Source organism: Penicillium digitatum, chromosome 1 (assembly GCF_016767815.1).
Source record: "Penicillium digitatum chromosome 1, complete sequence".
NCBI lineage: Eukaryota > Fungi > Ascomycota > Eurotiomycetes > Eurotiales > Aspergillaceae > Penicillium > Penicillium digitatum.
The window spans coordinates 6771043-6790523 of NC_089384.1; the positions used below are offsets into that span (position 1 = coordinate 6771043).

The 19481-nt window shown below is 45.6% G+C and overlaps 5 protein-coding genes and 6 non-coding genes across 11 annotated transcripts; 8 read left to right on the forward strand and 3 right to left on the reverse strand.

Annotated features, from left to right (window-relative positions):
* Positions 1-286: 286 nt before the first annotated feature.
* Positions 287-1422, forward strand: Pdw03_4685 (Zinc finger, C2H2-type; the record flags this gene model as incomplete). Its single annotated transcript, XM_014675421.1, has 4 exons — positions 287-437; positions 487-644; positions 699-720; positions 773-1422. 4 exons carry the CDS (start codon positions 287-289, stop codon positions 1420-1422), a joined length of 981 nt encoding a protein of 326 aa, XP_014530907.1.
* Positions 1423-2188: 766 nt separating this feature from the next.
* Positions 2189-4378, forward strand: Pdw03_4686 (Major facilitator superfamily domain, general substrate transporter; the record flags this gene model as incomplete). Its single annotated transcript, XM_066100808.1, has 7 exons — positions 2189-2193; positions 2256-2306; positions 2377-2423; positions 2486-2740; positions 2803-2877; positions 2948-3586; positions 3678-4378. The coding sequence occupies 7 exons, from the start codon at positions 2189-2191 to the stop codon at positions 4376-4378; spliced, it is 1773 nt and encodes a 590-aa protein (XP_065956208.1).
* A 1689-nt stretch (positions 4379-6067) lies between these two features.
* On the forward strand, positions 6068-7762 carry Pdw03_4687 (MFS multidrug transporter, putative; the record flags this gene model as incomplete). The annotated part of the gene is made up of 1 exon (XM_014675419.1): positions 6068-7762. The coding sequence occupies one exon, from the start codon at positions 6068-6070 to the stop codon at positions 7760-7762; it is 1695 nt and encodes a 564-aa protein (XP_014530905.1).
* Positions 7763-9013: 1251 nt separating this feature from the next.
* Positions 9014-9338, forward strand: Pdw03_4688 (uncharacterized protein; the record flags this gene model as incomplete). Its single annotated transcript, XM_066100809.1, has 2 exons — positions 9014-9128; positions 9238-9338. The coding sequence occupies 2 exons, from the start codon at positions 9014-9016 to the stop codon at positions 9336-9338; spliced, it is 216 nt and encodes a 71-aa protein (XP_065956209.1).
* A 540-nt stretch (positions 9339-9878) lies between these two features.
* Pdw03_tRNA41 lies at positions 9879-9971 on the reverse strand. The gene has a single exon. It is a non-coding gene; the product is annotated as a tRNA-Pro (tRNA).
* An 895-nt stretch (positions 9972-10866) lies between these two features.
* Pdw03_tRNA16 lies at positions 10867-10959 on the forward strand. Its single transcript has one exon. It is a non-coding gene; the product is annotated as a tRNA-Pro (tRNA).
* Positions 10960-12383: 1424 nt separating this feature from the next.
* On the forward strand, positions 12384-12476 carry Pdw03_tRNA17. Its single transcript has one exon. It is a non-coding gene; the product is annotated as a tRNA-Pro (tRNA).
* Positions 12477-13691: 1215 nt separating this feature from the next.
* On the reverse strand, positions 13692-13784 carry Pdw03_tRNA40. The gene has a single exon. It is a non-coding gene; the product is annotated as a tRNA-Pro (tRNA).
* Positions 13785-14465: 681 nt separating this feature from the next.
* On the reverse strand, positions 14466-14558 carry Pdw03_tRNA39. Its single transcript has one exon. It is a non-coding gene; the product is annotated as a tRNA-Pro (tRNA).
* A 1285-nt stretch (positions 14559-15843) lies between these two features.
* Pdw03_tRNA18 lies at positions 15844-15936 on the forward strand. The gene has a single exon. It is a non-coding gene; the product is annotated as a tRNA-Pro (tRNA).
* Positions 15937-16848: 912 nt separating this feature from the next.
* Positions 16849-18593, forward strand: Pdw03_4689 (Cytochrome P450; the record flags this gene model as incomplete). Its single annotated transcript, XM_066100810.1, has 6 exons — positions 16849-16926; positions 16978-17119; positions 17176-17561; positions 17615-18228; positions 18285-18361; positions 18418-18593. 6 exons carry the CDS (start codon positions 16849-16851, stop codon positions 18591-18593), a joined length of 1473 nt encoding a protein of 490 aa, XP_065956210.1.
* Between the last annotated feature and the right edge of the window lie 888 nt (positions 18594-19481).

Sequence of the window (19481 nt, forward strand, 5' to 3'; positions counted from 1 at the left end):
AAACATCTAGTTTTAACTACGGAGTAGAAACATCGAATTAAAGAATCAACTAACCAATTTCGGAAGCTTAAAATGGACTAGGCCTACTTCGGATGGGTCATGTGATACGTTATGTAACAATCGGCTTATCGCGTTCCAGATCTGCGCCACTTCCAAGCTTCTCCCAAGACTTTCTTCGAATGCTTCTGAACACACATCATACTCCTTGACGTCTTCACCCTGAGAATCTTTCTATTCTTGTCGCTTTATTGGAGCTCTTCTCTCAAAATCTTTTCCACCACACAAAATGGGCCGCGCGGAGGCTGGCAGTACAAAGGCTATCGGCAACAAGATCAAAAGCAAAGGATTGGGTCGCCTTCGATGGTTTTGCCAAGCCTGCGAGAAACAATGTCGGGATGAGAACGGTTTTAAATGTCACACCATGACTGAAGCGCATGGTACGGAACTATCCTAGATCTCCTGACCATCTGCTAACTTTGGATTCAGTCCGACAGATGATGATCATTGGAGAAGACCCACGCAAGCACATCAGAGAGTTCAGTCGCGAATTTGAGCGAACTTTCCTCGACACTCTCAAAACCACGCATGGAACTAAACCTATCAACGTAAATCATTTTTATAATCAGATTGTCGCCGACAAGCAGGTACGTCCCTAGCATGTCACTTTTTTCTGCTCACTCTGGCTAACCATCCCATAGCACATTCACATGAACAGCACGGGTATGTCTTGATGGAAGGGGGAAGTAAGGACCAATGCTAACTTCGGGGATAGAATGGAAAAGTTTATCACAATTCGCGGCCTACTTGGGCCGGGAGGGGAAATGCCGGGTTGAGGAGACTGATAAAGGATTGGTTATAGCGTGGATTGATAACAGTCCAGAAACACTTCGCCGCCGGGAGGCCATCTTAAAGAAAGAACGCCAGGAGAAGGGAGACGAAGAACGTGAGCAACGCTTGATTCAGGACCAGATTAAGCGAGCCCAGCAAGCGGCGCTGGCTAGCAGTATTGTGACCGACCCAGAACCCGAGGCAAGATTGTTGCAGAGGAAAGATGGAGAAAAAATGACGTTGAACCTTGGGCTTGGCTCAAAGAAGACAGATGCAAAGCCTGCTTCACCTCCTACAACGACAACGGTATCGCTAGAAGAAACAGGTGCACCGACAGAAAGCACCGACTCTGCCGCTTCCTCTGAGCCTCCCGCTCCCGTTAAAATTTCAATGTCAATGGGCGCACAGAAGCCGAAGAACGTGTTCGCCGTGGCTAAGAAGAATCCTTTAGCTGGGAAGAAGGGCTCTATATTCGCAGCTCCTAAGAAAATGACTGAACAGGAAAGGATTATGAGAGCTGAAATGGAGGCAATGGAGCGAAAGCGGTCTCGTCCAGACTCTGGGTTCACGAATAAGCGACCAAAGATCACTTAAGGCGGCATTTATCTAAGAAACATGCATACCCCAGCTACCCGGCACATGCGTTTGATCCTACCACTCTCCGCAACCCTTCATGGGTGGGTCACCTTTGGACCGGGTACACATTGTTTCTTCAAATGCTCTTCGTCCTGGAATTGCACTTAGGGCCGAGGAAATAATTGAATAACCTATTGCACCAGGTACTAGAGCTTTCACGATAAAAAAGCGACTGGCTAGAAAGCTCGAGAAAAGAATGAACATATCCTACATATAACAAAGCCACATAAGCCTCCGACTATTCTTGTGTCCCTAGTTAATAAAGATGGAAATATGGGTGGTTTCAACACAGGACACGGCTACGCTAATGCTACAGGTAGATACATGCAAATAAAGAATGCCTATGGCGTGTTCGCCGTTGCTTCAAATTGGGCGCTGGGTAGCCGCAAAGGAAGATAAGACAAGCCCCTCAAATTGGGAAACTTGACATCTTGGCATCTTGGCATCCTGAAGGCGAAAGCTTGAGATAAAACCTCAATTCAAACTGTTCTCAAAGACAAAACTTGCAGGGTATCTGTGCCAGGGTACTATGTAGTCCATTCGTGCTTAGGGTTGGAGGCGCTCTCCAGATCAGAACGAAATTGCGAATATACAGCCGTAATGGCTTCCACAGAGCGCCGTATGACACATAAGAAAGATCACCAAGCGTTACTATGTGCTCTAATTGGGTCCGGGTGATACGCCAGTGTTACATTTCCATGTCCATTCGTCATTTCTCCCCACCATGCCGTGCCGTTGCAGCCATCTCCCGCAATTGCTTCATTTTAGCTGGAGAAGTGCTAGTAGTCCAGGGCAAAACTCGAATCGAAAATTCCCAAATACATAACAATCACGCGATTGAGGTAGGAGATTTGCCGTTAATCCCTGAACTTTGGGTCTCGGAGCTCTGTATTTATTGTCGATTTCCTACAGAAATCCATCAACCAAACATCAGTCCAACTGTTTTTATTCTTCAATGAGTATGCAGTCCATACTGATCTATTCAAACAGCATGCAAAGCTGACCTTATGAAACTTATCAGGCAATATTGAGCGCATCACGGACACTTCCGGGGCCGTAGCCCTCGGGCCCTCGCAGACATCGCAAGAATCTCAGGAATCCTATGATGATGAATTCACTCTTCCAACCAAGGAGGAAAATGACACCCTTCGTAAAGTAGCCGACAATCTGCCTTTCGTCGGTTTCTCCCTCTGTCTGGTCGAGTTTGCCGAGCGCGCTTCCTACTATGGAGCACAGACACTCTTCTCCAACTTTGTCCAATTCCCATTACCCAAAGGTGAGCCATGTCTTCGATCGAATTTCAGGAATGCCATTGCTAAAGAGTTTTACTACTCACAGGTGGCAATGGAGCCGGTTCTCCTCCACGTGGAACCCAAGGGACTGCCGGGGCTCTCGGAATGGGATTACAAGCCAGTACTGGCCTCGTGCTACTATTCAAATTTTTTGGCTTACATCGTACCAATCTTCGGTGGTTACTGGGCAGATACCTATATCGGTCGGTATAAGGCTATTGTGATTGGGGTTTTCATCTGCGGCGTTGCCCACATCATCCAGGTTATTGGCGCGATCCCATCTGTTCTCCAGAAGGGCAAATCTAACGCGGCTCCACCGTTCGTTATTGGCCTCTTACTTCTTGCTTTCGGTGCTGGTCTCTTCAAGCCAAATATCTCACCGACTGTTTTGGATCAACACAAATCCCAAACGCCATACGTCAAGACTCTCAAGTCGGGCGAGAACGTCATTGTCGACCCTGAAACCACCAACAATCGGACCATGCTGCTATTCTACATGTTTGTCAACATTGGTGCTTTCTACATGTTGGCGACAACCTACGCGGAAAAGTATGTTGGTTATTGGCTTTCCTTCCTGCTATCGGGTATCATTTACTTCTTGCTTCCAATCCTTCTCTTTGCTGTTTATAAAAAGACCAAAAAGCATCCTCCCAGTGGAAACAAGGACCTCGCGGAAGCCTTCAAAATCGGATGGACTGCCCTTGTGCAGAACAGATTCCAATTCTGGCGCAATGACTTCTGGGATGCAGCAAAACCCGCAAACCTTCGCAGTAAGGGAATTGAAGTTAATTGGACGGATACCGCAGTATTCAAGGTTGCGAAAACAATGGGTATTATACCTCCCCGACCTTTCCTCCACTTTGCTTCAAGCAAAGCCCTTAGGCACATTGATCAATGCTAACAGTCGTGTTCATTTAATAGAGGCGTGCGACATCTTCTGGTTTTACCCCATTTACAACCTAAACGACGGTGGTATCGGCTCAGTCTCCACGAACCAAGGGGCCTCAATGATCACAAACGGAGCACCCAACGACGTTCTCAACAACTTTAACCCGCTGACAATCATGGTCGTCATCCCCATCCTAACTTTCGTGATCTACCCATTCCTAGAGCGGCGCAGGTTGAAGCCCGGTCCCATTACCCGAATGACCATTGGCTTCTCTATTGCTACTCTAGCCGGCATTGTCGGTGCACTAGTCCAATGGAAAGTCTACCAGCTCTCACCATGTGGCACTCACTCATCGACTTGTGACAGTGTCGCCGATATTAGCATCTGGTGGCAGGTTCCCAATACAGCTCTCAGCGCCATAAGTGAATGTTTTGCCAACGTCACAGCGTACGAGGTGGCCTACGCTCGAGCCCCAGCAAGCATGAAGGGTTTGGTCGTTGCCATTTTCCTTTTCATGACTGCCTTATCTAGTGCTCTTGGTGAGATTCTCATCCCCGCGATCAAGGACCCGTGGTTGATCTGGATTTGGGCTGCTCCTGCCGTTGCACTGGCGGTGCAAACGGTTATTTTCTGGATCAGGTTCAGGCACATGAACTCTGAGAACTACTTTGCCGAAGATGTAGTTTATTCCCCGGTCGAGGAGCAGCAAGTTTTACCCAAGACGGAGGCATGAGTTTCATGGTCGAACCGCTTAAGGATTGGAGCGAGGCACTGTTCATGTTATTTCATAAATGACCAGTGACAATAAATTTTCGAACTGTATTCACTCTACCCCCCCCCCCCACATGCGCACGTTGATAGTCACTTTTCAAAATGATCCCTGCGAGAATTCTCACCTTCTGAGGACAGGAAGGAAAAGTCGCCGAATTGATTTCGATTTTGCCAAAGCTAAAAAGACGACGCCTATACTTGGCTAACATGTTAATACACCAGGCTGTGCCTTTTAAAACGAAGTTATCTGCGTCTTAAGTTCGCTATCATTTTAGGAAACGTACATTTGAAAAAGGTTACACGTACACGTACTGTGATGAGTCAATGCAATGTAAAGATCCAGACTCAAATTGAAGAAGGAATCGACCTTTACAGCCTGATTCGAAAATTGTTGGGCGATCAAGTAACGTGATCTCGTCACCAGCAAGTGCATCATCCTCATATCACACACAAAATTGCCCATCGTTCTCGCTTTATTTATAAGGCGATACGGAATTCGTGCTAAGCAGTCAGGCCTTGGTAAAAGCATTAAAAATGATGTACCAAAGATATCATGGGAAAAGGTAGAAAGAGCGCTTGCACCGACACCTCTATGGCGAAAGCATGTGAAAGAAGGTGAGAACGAGGTGCTGGGTAAGTCTGGGTTGATGTCATTAGAGGCTGTGGCTTTTTTGGGGGGTCAACATGATGAGATGTAGAAAAATATAGTTGATGGAAGCTCCACAGAGCACACTTCTCGGCTATATGTACTCCGTAGTTGAATCAGACACCTACTTTTAGCAAACCGGAAATTTTTCGGCATAGCGGAATGACCGATTGCGGCATTTCCCTTCTAAGACTGGACCTGCTCCACAGTCTAAACATTGAGTAGAAGGGTGATTCAGTGGTGCTTATTTTATGGGGCCTAATGAGAATCTTTTTGTGGCATCAGAAAGTTATTTATTATAAAATTCTAAGTGAAATTTCTTAGGTCGTATTTGAGCACTTCAGACAGACTCAATGGATTCTCAGGTGTGGTCACATTTTATAGGTTGTGTTCACACAGGCATTATAGGTTAGAATTTGTCGTGATCTTTGCAGCCTGTTTTGAAAACTTTTGATATTGATTGGAGGACTGATGGGTCTCATTTCTTTCTTTGTTTCAAGACCAGAAGAAAATTACTATGAAAGGGGGGTTTTCATTTGGAATGCCCATCACATCTACGTCGACTATTGGCGAAGTCCCTTGCTTCTCGTAAAGAATTCAGAGACTTCCAACGGCCAAAAAAATATCGGGCCTAAGAAAAACCCTGATGTGATCGGATTTGAAACATCATAGTTCGGTATATCGGCATATCACAAATTTAAAGTTGGGCTGGATTCAGCTAGATCCAGCTGGATCCATGGATACGATACGTCGACACTTCGGTGATCGCTCGGACCGAGATTTTGCCGGTCATGTTGCAACTGGTTCAGTGAGCCATTTTCTGCCTTACCGACTATCCGGTGATCGTCCGGTCCATCTCGGAGATGAGTCGGCCTTGCAGGTCCATACTGTCATTCCTTCATCTCCTTGGGAGTATAAGTATCTGCCATGTCGTCTTCACGTATTTGGCACAACCATTCCATAAATTCCAAAAGTCCTTGCCTATAGACTCTTACATTCATCATTATGTCTCCAACAATACCAGACGACTCAGAGACCCCAGAGCCCTTGCATCCCCAGCACCGATCCATGGCCGAGACCCAAGAGAGCCTCCGCAACCGGGGCATCGCAGAAACCCCTCAACCGTTGGATTACAATTACCCAGCAATTGGACACGACACGGACCCTGTGTTCCCTGAAGAATACACCGTTGAAACCAGTACCGGTCTTGTTCCCCAAGCAACCTTGGAGCAGATTCGATCTCATGGCTCTGTTCCATCCACGAAAGTCGGCACACCAGCAAATGAGGTCGACACAGACATTGAAAAGGGAGGAAAGGGCTCCACGGAGTTTGTAACATTCACCATCAATGATCCGGAACACCCTTACAACTGGTCTCGCATTTATCGCTGGTATATCACTATGGTGGCTTCCGCAGTTGTGGTATGTGTCGCATTTGGGTCCTCCATTGTCACCGGAGGATTGGGTTTGATTGAACATAAATACAATGTCTCTCTCGAAGTTGCAATCCTGACATGTTCAATCATGGTCTGTGGATTCGCAGTTGGTCCTCTACTCTGGTCTCCCCTCTCCGAGATCATCGGCCGAAGACCTGTATACATCATCTCTCTCACTTTATATACCATCTTCAACATTCCATGCGCTCTCTCCCCAAACATCGGTGGCTTGCTTGTATGCCGATTCCTCTGCGGTGTCTTCTCCAGTTCGGGCCTTTCTCTCGCTGGCGGCACCATCGCCGATATCTGGAGCATCGAAGAGCGTGGTATGGCTATCGCTTACTTTGCTGCTGCACCTTACTGTGGCCCTGTGCTTGGTCCCATCGTGACCGGTTGGATCAACATCGGAACTGGCCGCCTCGAACTTTTCTTTTGGGTGAACCTAGCCTTCGCCGGTGCCATCACGATCCTGATCGGCCTTGTCCCAGAGACATATGCTCCAGTGATTCTTAAGCGCCGCGCCGCAAGACTCCGCAAAGAAACTGGAAACCCAAACATCATCACCGAGCAAGAAAAGACGAAGCTCACATTCAGCGAAATCGCTCGCACAAGTCTGATCCGACCCATCACTATGATCATGACCGAGCCCGTTCTTGACCTAATGTGCATGTATATCGTGCTGATCTACGCAATGCTCTACGCCTTCTTCTTCGCATACCCAGTGATCTTCCCCAAGCTTTATGGCTACAACGACGGCCAGGTCGGACTCATGTTCATTCCCATTCTGATCGGTGCCGGCTTCGCTCTGGTTGTCACTCCCACCATTGAGGGCAAGTTCAAGAAGATCTGCAGTATGCGATCTCCAACACCAGAAGATCGACTCTACGCGGCCCTGCTTGGGGCACCTTTAATCCCGATTGCCTTCTTCATCTTGGGCGCTACCTCCTACAAACATATCATCTGGGTCGGACCTGCTTCGTCGGGTATTGCCTTTGGCTTCGGCATGGTGTTGTGCTACTATTCAGTGAATAATTATATCATTGATTCGTACCAGAAGTACGCTGCGTCGGCTTTGGCGGCCAAAGTCTTCCTGCGCTCTGGTGGTGGTGCAGCTTTCCCACTGTTCACCACGCAGATGTATGATCGTCTTGGTTTGCAGTGGGCTTCTTGGCTGCTTGCTTTCATTGGTGTTGGTATGGTTTTCATCCCGTATATCTTCTACTTCTTTGGGGCAGCACTGCGTGCAAGACTTACTCGGGGCTAGAAGTTGTTGTTCATGTTTTTTCTTCTTTCTCTTCATCAAAAATTTTAGAACCCTGGGCAGCCTGATATTTGTTGGTGGAGAAACAAAAGTCCCGATTTGGACATAATTCGGGGGCAATGAAACAATAGACCTAATGATAGAACAATACAATAATGTTAGTTTTGAAGGAGTTGCAGAATACGATTCTAAAGTCATCGTACTTGAAAAGGTTGAAATATTACAAAAACAGGTACAAGAAATCGCATGCAGCTGTCTTCGTCAAATAATTTTTGGGGCCCAATGGAGGCTACGTAGATATCGTCACTGACTCAAGAACCCACGAATACTGAGATGCCTATCCTGGTCAGTCTGAGAAACCACCAAATCGTATCCAATTCCCCAATCGGGCGATTCTGTGCGGGTCTAGGAGCAGACTGTATTATTATGTCATTGTGCAGGGACAAGGGTATCGAGCAGCGAACTGGCTCAAGCTCAGGGAAGTACCAACAGATACTCGGCTATCATGCACACTACTCGTGCCGTGGCTCTCAATTTTCTGGAAATGACACTGTGTTGCACTTTCCTATCACTTCCAGGGAGCATTTTGGAGGCCTATAACAGGCTAAAAAAGGACGGGAAACCTTGATCGAATCTTGGGTTAAACATGATTCCTCCAGTTCTCCAAGGATTCTTTCTTGGACCTTCGGTGCAAAATCCTTTTCCCTTGGCTTGGAAAGATCCCCAGGTCCTAACATTGATAGAGATCCTAAACTCCGTTACGAGCACGGAAAAATGGCTAAGACGTCCAACAACAACTTTCAGCCTCCGCTAATACGATCCTCGGAGTTTCATTCCCGGCTCTTTCTACACGGACGACTGCAATAACTTGATTCCTGCCAAAAAGTCCAACTTAAACAAAAAGCACAAGATAGATGCAGTATGACGAGAAAGTAGTTGTGGCGCCTAGGCCCAGGCTGGTTATACCTTTACAACCATCTGCGAAATAGGGGCACCTTTGAGAAAAGGCTCCCAGACTCCCAGACTGTCTCTATTTTAATTGCTTAACCCTTCCGGTGACCCTCCTTCATGGTTGGTCCATCCACCCCCGATCGTCCCATGGACGCGCGAAATGCCGAATACACTCGGCCTCCTGATCCCTCCTCCCCTACCAACCTCAACACGCGCGCTGGAAAACGGATGAAAGCACCTAAGGGCTAGCAGCCCCCCGGTCCTCTCCTAAAAGGTGCCAGCTCCACAACCGCAACCACAACCATGTCCGCCTCTGCTGCCATCACCGAGCGGCTGGACGCGAAGGCCCGAGAGGCCAAACTCCTAAGGGAGGTCTTTAAGACCTTCGCTAAGACGGTGGACACCTTCGTCGCCTCTTGTAAGGACGACAAGAGAGTTATCGCACTCGAAATCAGCTCCTAGGTGGTTAATTTCATCTCTATATCCTACTTTGCGAGCACTAACGGTAACGACTTCGTCCCGATTAGACTTCCGCAAAGCTCGAAAAGCTCGAAACCCGACCCTTTTGAGGGTTGAGTCGGGTCGGGTTTCGGGCTTTTCGAGCCTTTCGAGCTTTGCTGAAGTCTAGTATAGATCTACTCGGCGCTCTACCTGGCATCGTTCCTCGATACCCTCAAAAGGACTTAGGCTGAATTAAGACTGTGCGCAGCAACAGCTCGGTTGAGAGACAGATCGTTGACGTTGGAGGATCAGCACAGGCAAGTATAACCAGGAAAGCTTCTAACATAACTGTGACCAGTTAGGCAGTGCGTAACAATAGGGCGCGGCGGTAGCTAGTATAGAACCCTAAATTCCCGCACCAACGGGGCGATTTTAGAATTTTTAGCTTGACGAAACATTTTGATACCCTTAAAAATTCGATCCTCGAGAGTTTTAACTTGATCGGCCATCGTGGTAGAGTGTGAAACGCTAAGAAAGTTAATATGAACTTGAAAAATTATCGTTAAGTGAGAATTGTCGTTAAGTGGGGCGCACCAATATGTTGTACACGAAGGTGTGTTGGGCGCTTGACACGATTATAGAGGTATAAAATTTAAACTAACCTTGCGTAAAATTAGTTTACCACTGAAGAAAAAAAATTGAAAAGTGCGTGGAAAAAAAGGAAACTGGCCCGAGCCCGGGATTGAACCGGGGACCTCGCGCATTAAAGATGCTCAGGGTTGAACCCTAAGCGCGAATCATACCACTAGACCACCCGGGCAGTTGGTGTGTATTGATTTATTTTAATGTGTCTACAACACCATCACTAAGTTGGTGCGCCCGAGTGAACGACAAAATTACAAAATCAGTCACATCATGCATGACGCGCCCATAAAAACGGTACAAGCACTGCAAATTCATAAAATCCATATTTCTCAACCCTTGAGCTTGCTAAATAAGTTTGTATGTATACAAAAGTGAGCAGTGTTTAAAAAAAAACCCCATGTATAAAAATAATACGTTGACCTTCAATGTTCTCTTGCTTCAGTTATAATTTATCTACGACTATTGTATGCGGATATTAGGTTAACTGGTTCCCTTTTATGCAACGTATACCCTTCGGGTTTCCTTGTATATGCAGCGGAGTAAGCAAACTCAATTCTAAAAATATTTTAAGATATTTGTATCAATTATTTAGGCACGCTATGCAAGGTGTACATGTTTCAAAATTTATCGTTGATTGGGGTTTATTGTCGAATGGGGTGCACCAACACAGGGATGGTAGGCTGGGCACATGGCACGATTATTTCCTCCCATCTCCCGAACAACTAGGAAGGGCACCACCAACCCTGTCGTCTGGGACTCCTGCTCTATCTGTGGACATGCCTAACATCCCTAGCGGTGAAGACCAGGTCTACCATGTATTGCGCATCCCCAGCATCTGATAGCCCGAGACATATAATGACCTGATGAGGAGTGTGTCCAACCACCTTCTACTCACAAATTGTCCAGCATTCCCCCAACCCATAAAGGAACGTGTTACTCCAAAACTAGACACTCAAACCAACAACAGTATGGTAAAATTGTTGGTCCTGCTGAACACAGGAAAGACTTTCGGTGACGAGAGCAGGGTTAAGGTTGATATAGGCTTACTTGAAGTCCTTCACATATCAACTGCCCGGGTGGTCTAGTGGTATGATTCGCGCTTAGGGTTCAACCCTGAGCATCTTTAATGCGCGAGGTCCCCGGTTCAATCCCGGGCTCGGGCCGGTTTCTTTTTCTCTTTTGCTTGCCAACAACGTCGTTCACCAACGAGTCACCCCACCAAAAACGCGTCTAGGAATTAATAGACTACGATATCGCCCGTGCACAGTAGGCGGTAGGCTATTTAGATTTTCAAGCGCCGGACCCCCCGGGTCCCTCACCCCCATGATGGCCGGCTCACACGTCGGAGACAGCTGTCACCAACTAGCTACTCAGCCCTCGCATTTACGAATGCACGAACTGCAATCTGTGGAGAAGGATCTTTGTATAATAGAAACCATAGCATTGCACGTCCCAATACCCTATGGGAGGTCGTAGGAGCAAGCTTTCGCTTGCTCCCAGCCGGACGTTAATTAAATCTACCCACCTACCTACCTACCCAGGCTGGTTATTGCCTGTTTGTCTTAATTTTTTCCCTCCCCTATTCGTCTTCTCTCCTCCTTAAGTCCTCTGTTGGCTTGAAGCACTGATTTTCTTGGCTAAGCTTTTCTTCCTAGCCCGTTGACAGGTCGTCAAATTTCTCAGTAACCTTCAGGGCGATGCGTGCGACATGGTAACTCTGAAAAGAATTGGCTCCAATGGCTATTTTCGTTTCGCAGTAGGAGAACACTCTTGAAGCAGAATCTTTTTAAGTTGGATTTGATCAATCTAATGATGTCAATGTGCCAGTTAGATGCCAGTAGGTCTCTCAGAAGCACGGCATGTGAATCTAGGGGTCTGACATAAGTTAACATATAACGAAGTCGGACCTTCTCAAAGAAGCATCTTGTGCTAGAGGCGGTAATAAGGCAGCATCCAACAAAGCTAAGTACTGTTCCACTAGAAAGGTGAAGGGCCGGGCTTACTTGAAGATGTAAAGAGAGCAGTGACGAGATATTCAACAGTCTTAACCATCCCAAGAGTTATTTGATCCTTTACAATTCAACAGTCAATTAAAAAAGTCGAGGAACCGTACGAGAAGCTTGGCTAAATTCAAGAATACCTATGGCTGTTTAGACCAGTCACGCTATGCGAGAAGTAAAAATAGGCAGAAGAGAGCAACGTCATCGTAGAACCAAGCTTAGAAATGAGAGGGCTGCCTTATATCAAGATTTTACAGCTCGTGTCTTAAAGCATAACAGATATCCTATACGCGATCTCTCTGGATGATGTGGCGGCATGAAATCTAGCCACAGGTCCTAGAGCACAGATCCTAAAGAAGTCGCAGCTCCACGTGGTATTGCGGAGGCTATCACCAGAGGTGCTAAACAAAATCAAGAATAGTTAATGCTTGTGTGGATGGAAAATTTAGCTATCCTTGAGTTCGATGGAGCTTAGGGTGTTACTGGGCAGGGTTGCAAATTTGGGAAGATCCGGATCAAGTGGACTTTAGGAATTAAAAGACATTGGATTTGTATAAGCAAATTCATCTTCTTCAATATAAACAACTGCCCGGGTGGTCTAGTGGTATGATTCGCGCTTAGGGTTCAACCCTGAGCATCTTTAATGCGCGAGGTCCCCGGTTCAATCCCGGGCTCGGGCCAGTCTTTTTGGGCTTTCTAATTCTTCATTAAGCATTTGGCCCGTCTATTTTTTGTCTCAATCTATTCACTCCGTATTTAAATACGTACAAGATATAGGTAGCGTTGTATTGAGTTTTCAAGTAGATATACCATTGCCTAGCTGAGACGCAGACAGTTTCCCTTTTGGCCGAGTCCTTTTGCAAGTAAATTCTGTCTCCGGTCTGTTACCCTCCTCTATAATGGGCTTCCGATAGCGAGCGCTATGTTGACCATGTTGCGTGCCTTGCATGTATATTGCATTGTGGGATTATCTACTCCATACGGAGTTGTAGTAGTTTTTTTGGATGGCTCAGTTAGAGACGTGACCCACAACCTATCTCTCTGTAAGGCCTTGGCGAATCGCTCCTCGAACGTGTGGAGCAAACTATATAGCCTTTGCGAATTCTAGTCTTTCCTATGTTACATTCACATCTGATTTAGTATATACAAACCTTTTGATATCTGCTGCAACTGACACGTTTTATCCAGGAATTGTCATTCCATTTAGCACGCCATATTTCTGTTGGCTTCAACTAGAGAGGGTTGCAACTTGTTCACGATTCACGAGGGTTACAGATCTTTATAGCTGGTCTTACCATGGCAATGACATTTTCGATGTGGAGACAACGGTAAATTTAAACATGCTTCCAGCAATTTTTTGGTTCACCTATTCCATTGGCCGTTTATTATATTTGATAAACACATTCTTATGCATATAAGGAAACCCTACTACTTCATAAAGTACTCAATTTTATACACATAACTTAAGCCTTTTCCCGCCTTTGTAAAAGCGAGAACAGAGAGAACATCTAAATGAGAAGTGTCGTCATATTTTAGTGGGGGACGAGGTCTCCCCTATGCGCATGCACCTGTCCTCTCATTTATGCAGGCGGATAGTATGTAAATGAGTTAGTGAAATTGGTGTTTCGGAGGTTACGAGTAGTAAGTAGTTTACAGATTGACAAAACAAACTCCTACACCTCTCTTGATGAGCCCCCTTCTCCCCTTGGTTTACTGTCCCGGTTGCCTTGGTTTGCCATGAAGGGTATGAAGTTCGTTTGCGACTGCTGAATCGACGTATGCCAGAGAGCATACTGCTTGAGCGTTCCCATCTTCAATATCTAGAAAGACATTGTAACTGAGCTATCCATGTGGTGTAGATAGACAAATGCGAAAAAAGGGCAAAAAAGGAAACTGGCCCGAGCCCGGGATTGAACCGGGGACCTCGCGCATTAAAGATGCTCAGGGTTGAACCCTAAGCGCGAATCATACCACTAGACCACCCGGGCAGTTGATAAGTTGAGTGCCAAAAAATACATATAAGATAAAATGTGTGTTGTTAAAGTTGTTGCTCACCCCTGCCAGATTTTTCTGTACTGCCTTCTTAATAGGAATCCAGCCAACATTTCTGCCGCTTCAACTGTTTATGCCCTATGTTCTTCTGATGACCTCATTGATTCTGGATTACATCGTCAAAAAGCCCTAACTAGTTAGTTACCAAGGTACATTTTGATTATTAAAGACGGCGTGTGTTATTATATTTGTATTTGCATACTCTCTTCAGATGTCCTTCGATTTTCCATGCACCTCCATGCTCCCATCTGGTAAACCACCAACAAAACCCAAAGCACTTTTGTCACGTATACTTGAGACTTGGTCAAACAAAATGTTCCATTTTTAATTTTACACCTAGTGAACTACCTTCTTCCAACCCACTTCTGCGCCAATTATCAATTTTTTTTATCAATGCTTCCATGACCTATATCTCCATCCCAAGCACTATACCACGAGCATATAGTAGAGGTGATGTGAATGTTAGCAACTTTATTCGAGCATGGTTGACATTCTTCTGGTGGTTAATCTAAGAGTCACGCACGATGTATGTGAATAACTGCATATCTGATTAACTGGAGTGTTTTTTTATTGTTGAATTAGTAAGGAAGAGCCCAAAAAAGAGGGAAAAAAAGACCGGCCCGAGCCCGGGATTGAACCGGGGACCTCGCGCATTAAAGATGCTCAGGGTTGAACCCTAAGCGCGAATCATACCACTAGACCACCCGGGCGGTGATGCAAGATATTTTCTTATTTTAGTTCAAGAGCCCCTGATAAACAGAATCGAAATTAATCAGTTTTAGTTTTCTATTCAGGCCGGGAACCCTTTGGTTTTTTGGTAGTTATCTACGCCTTAATTAAACTACCTAAATAAATATAGTGGGGATTTATACTTAGATCGGTTAAGGATTTCCCCCTAAATTAGAAGTGTATCTTAAAATATTCGATTATAAAAAAGCGGGGACCCTTCTAAGGACAAAGACTTCTAACTACATAATAGAGCTAGAGGAAGGTAGGAGCCCTCTATTTAGACTAATCTACCTTCTTTTAAGATCAGATCTAAGGAACTTTAGACCTACTTGGTAGATAATGCTAAGAAGAAGAGGATCTAACTAGACTGCGACATCGCCTGTGGACGGGCGGGTGGGCACTGCCCACGGGCCTTATACAAGCGGGAAATAGGCCCTATGGACACGCCCATGGACGGGCCCTACCCTTGGGGCACACGGGCCTTAGGCGTCGTGGGCGCCTATTGTCACGGTGCGAACCGTGATGCTTAGTAAGAGGAAGATCACGACACGTGATCTCCGACCTGTTTATCTGAACTTCAGTTCTGTTGTAGCTCTTCGAGCTACGTCTTGTATAATAGCCTGCCCCTGCCTGTACCTGTCAATGGGAATCTGATCTGTTATGACATGTTCCTACCAGTCATCTCCTATCATACCGTCCTGCCAGCCCGCACCCTGACACAGATCGTGCATTAAACCAGCTTATAAAAGGCTTCCGTCTTACAATGCAATGTGCTATCTTACTCGCTAAAGAAAACAAGGATTTACGCGCCGCCAACGAGAAGCAGAAGCAAAAGCGTACTAGATCCCAGAGGCAGATACCTGCTGAAGAAGGCCTCTCAGTTCAAGAAGCTTCTCAATTGATTACTGAGCCGGTGGAAGCAATTGAAGTACCTCCTCTCCCTCCACGAAGAAGCCCTTCGCCGGCTTTACAACCACGTATACGGGCCCCCCCAAAGTGTAGTGGTTGTGGAGAAATAGGGCATAAGATTAATAGATGCCCAGCTATATGAGAAAAATGCATTTTAAATTAAGAAGTTGGTTGGGGTGGCCAGCTCGCTTACCGAATACGTTACGGTGCCTACGCCCAACCACAGTACCTGGCGACCGTACAACATAGGCTATTTAAAGTTGGATACAAAACAGTACCTATCCTCACCTGGGTGCCTTATAGATTGTGTGAGGAAAAAGAATATGTATTAACAATTTTTCTTGACTCGCAATAACCGCCCGGGTGGTCTAGTGGTATGATTCGCGCTTAGGGTTCAACCCTGAGCATCTTTAATGCGCGAGGTCCCCGGTTCAATCCCGGGCTCGGGCCGGTCTTTTTTTTTGCTTCTGCATCTCCTTCCTTGCTCTACCAACTTAATCAATTAACAACAAAACGGTAGGTAGGCTCTGGAAATCGTACCGAACATGCAAGGAAGGAGAAAAAATATTTAAGGGGAGAAACAAAACCATCGGTATCAAACTTGGACATACCCCGGATAGTGAGTGCCTATGAAGTTCAAGCAGCCATCCTGCTCGTTATCCTTGTACACCTAGAGAAGTCACACACTCTATCTGTATTTGGCTTTTACTTTCTTATATCTCGTAGTGTGATGAGCCCGGCATGTCTAACCTGTGCTGCTATAACTGATGTATTTCGCTCAGTAACAGACAAGAAAATACCTGGGTAGTCTCCAAATCGACAGTCAGATTCTGTCTCTACCTCATCTCTCTTAGCAACTTGGCACAATAATGAGGCCAGAAAGTGCTTCAAAACGATACAATTTCCCCACTAACTTAATATTTAGGAAAATCTGGTATAAATAAGCAGATGTTCTTATTTTTGTTGCCTTGGATGCCATCGTGCACCGACAATGATATCTCCGATGGTCTACTGATCTCTCCAGCAAAGTTACATCCTTTAGCAAAAAAAAAGCCAATCATGTACCTTACATATACAGGGCGAGTACAATATCGGAAGTCGGCAAGAGAAAACCATTCCTTTTGGAGGAAAAGTTTTCCCACATCCCCCGAAAAGGGTTGTCTGCTTTGCTCTAACATAGATTTACCTATCGGATCATTTGGTTCCCTTCCGATATGTTGCCGTGTCACGTAGGACTGGATATGATGGGATTTCGGAACACTCTCCGACCTCATTGTGCTACTAGAGAATCTAGAATATAAATAGACTTCCCAGTGATAGTTGCCCAATTCCATATCAAAAGCCTTTGCCCCGAAACACATAATGGAGTCACCTGAAATTTTAACTGGTTCTTTTCGAATTAGCTGCTGGCTAATATGCATGCTTGGTGCTGCCATTCTGGTAGGCACAACAAAGTCCCCTCAAAAGTACTGCTACTCATGCGAGATATAGAGCACTGTCTATCGCAGACTCACAAACTCGCTGTCTCATATGCCCGGACCTGAGTTATCAAAATGGTCAGAAGTCATTTTAACATACAACTGGTTAAATGGAAAGGCACCTATGTATGTTCACCAGCTTCATGAAAAATATGGTATGTGATGTCCACACTTAGTGTTGTTAAAGAAGAAATGCCTAATATCAACATAGGACCTATTGTACGAATCAGCCCATACCAGATCGATATCTGCGACACAAGTGCCGTGAAGGAGATCCACAAAACTAATAGCCGTTTTGCTAAAACTGGTTTCTATCGCAAGCTATCCATAGGAAATGTGCCCACCACATTCTCAACAACCGACAGAAGTTTCCACACTCACCACCGGCGTCTTTTGGCATCGCCTATTTCTGACTCTTCGCTGACTCGCCTTGAGCCTCTAATAGCCAGTCGTGTCCGCATCGCCGTTGAAAAAATCACAATGGACCTCAAGGATCATGGCGTTAGTGATGTGTTCAAATGGTGGCTGTTTATGGCCACGGACATCATTGGAGAACTCACATTTGGAGACTCATTTCGAATGCTTGAGATTGGCAAAGTCTGTGGAGTTGAGTTCGGCAAGAGAATACCTCTGCTAATACAGAATTTTAGAAAAATCAATACAGTCTTGACATGGAAAGACTGATTTCACTACAGCCCTTTCGGACAACCTTCCCACTTCTAGTGAAGATTGCAAGATACGTCCCCGTACCGATTATCAAGGACACGGCAAAATCAGAGGATAGACTCAGGACGTATGCCGTTCAGTCTATTGATCGCTACAAAAATTTAATCTCTCAAGATCCATCCAACCCAAAGCCAACCCTGTTCACAAAACTTTTTGACGCCAAGAGTGGCATGTCATATTCAGAAATTATACAGGAGGCCCAGGGGTACATTATTGCAGGAAGTGATACTACAGCTGTCACATTGACTTATCTTACGTATGCCGTGTGTCGAGACAGCCGAGTGCGAGAGAAGCTTGTTGCCGAGTTGGCTGGTATTCCTGCGCCCATCACGGACAAAAGCCTCAGAAACCTACCGTACCTCAATCAAATCATCAGCGAGACTTTGCGATTATATACCGCTGTTCCATTTGGTCTCCCTCGACTGGTGCCACCCGAAGGTGCTCAGTTCAACGGTTATAATGTGCCAGGAGGAACTACGGTCTCAACCCAGGCTTATAGTCTTCATCGAGACAAGTCTATCTTCGCGGACCCGGACACGTGAGTCAGCTAGTTCTTAATAGGGTTGATATTGGGAAATTAGATAACATAAACAGCTTTAAACCCGAGAGGTGGGCAAATCCCACTAAAGAAATGAAGGATGCTTCTTTACCATTTGGTGGTGGATCAAGGAGTAAGTCTCTTGATGTTGTCCCCCGGTCAAGTCACCAATAGGGCTAATTCCCAAAGTCTGTTTGGGCATGCACCTAGCTCGAATGGAGCTCCGTCTAGCCACAGCGATTTTCTTTCGAGCCTTGCCAAACGCTCGACCTTCTACGAAAGAAGGCATGATAGCCAACGAGATGGAGATGCAATCTTTCTTCTTAATGGTTCCACGAGGCCATCGATGTCTTATTGAGGCATGAATTCTATTCAATGTGATCTTCGAGTCTTTGCAATCCTTAAAGTCTGCATCAATATGATAATCTTTATCATGGAGACAATCTAAAATCTGTTGGTCAGATGTATTTTCGGTACGAGTATGGCTTCCGAGTCTGGTAAATCTTTCCTTGCGATCTTTCATTCTCCAGCGAGTCTAGGATCTATCTAATTGATGTGACTACCAGGCATCATATTAGCATTCTTGGAGATTGTGAAGCTCGTGCTCCGTAAAAAGGCTAGATGAGACTAGTTTTTCTTCAGTGAGGGTATGGCTCGCGATAATTTCTCGGGTCTAATATCCGTTTGAGGTACCTAGAATGTATTATGATAAGTCAGATTTCTCAACAAAATTTTGCTGACGGATTTGTCAAGGAACGCTTTTGCGAAACTCCATTGGAGGTTATAAAATGGAGTACAGTCGGTGGACACGAAATTCTTGGAAATTCCGCTTCATTTCTATGCATACTCTTTCAATTCCCCCATAATTAAAGTATTAGTTATACTATTGCAGAAGTGCTGTTGACACCGCTAAGAAATGCTAGCGGGACCTTATACGAGACGGGTATACAAAGTCGACCACATCCAATTTAAGGGCAACCGTGAAGGCTCCACTGCCTATGATATTGTGAACAATTTACTTGCTTAGCTGGTCCTAAGTAGATTAACATAAGATTTAAAAATGCCAGCTGCGGAGTGAATTTGTGTAGCCAATAGCACCATGTTCCCCCGCCGCTCATTTCCCATACGAGTATCTACAACGTAGTGATGCAGCTCAATTGAAAATGGCCCCCAAATCATTCTAAATTTTTTTGTATACGCTAGTAATAGACACGGCCCCATTTTTCATTCGATGTTCATCACGGACATTGAGA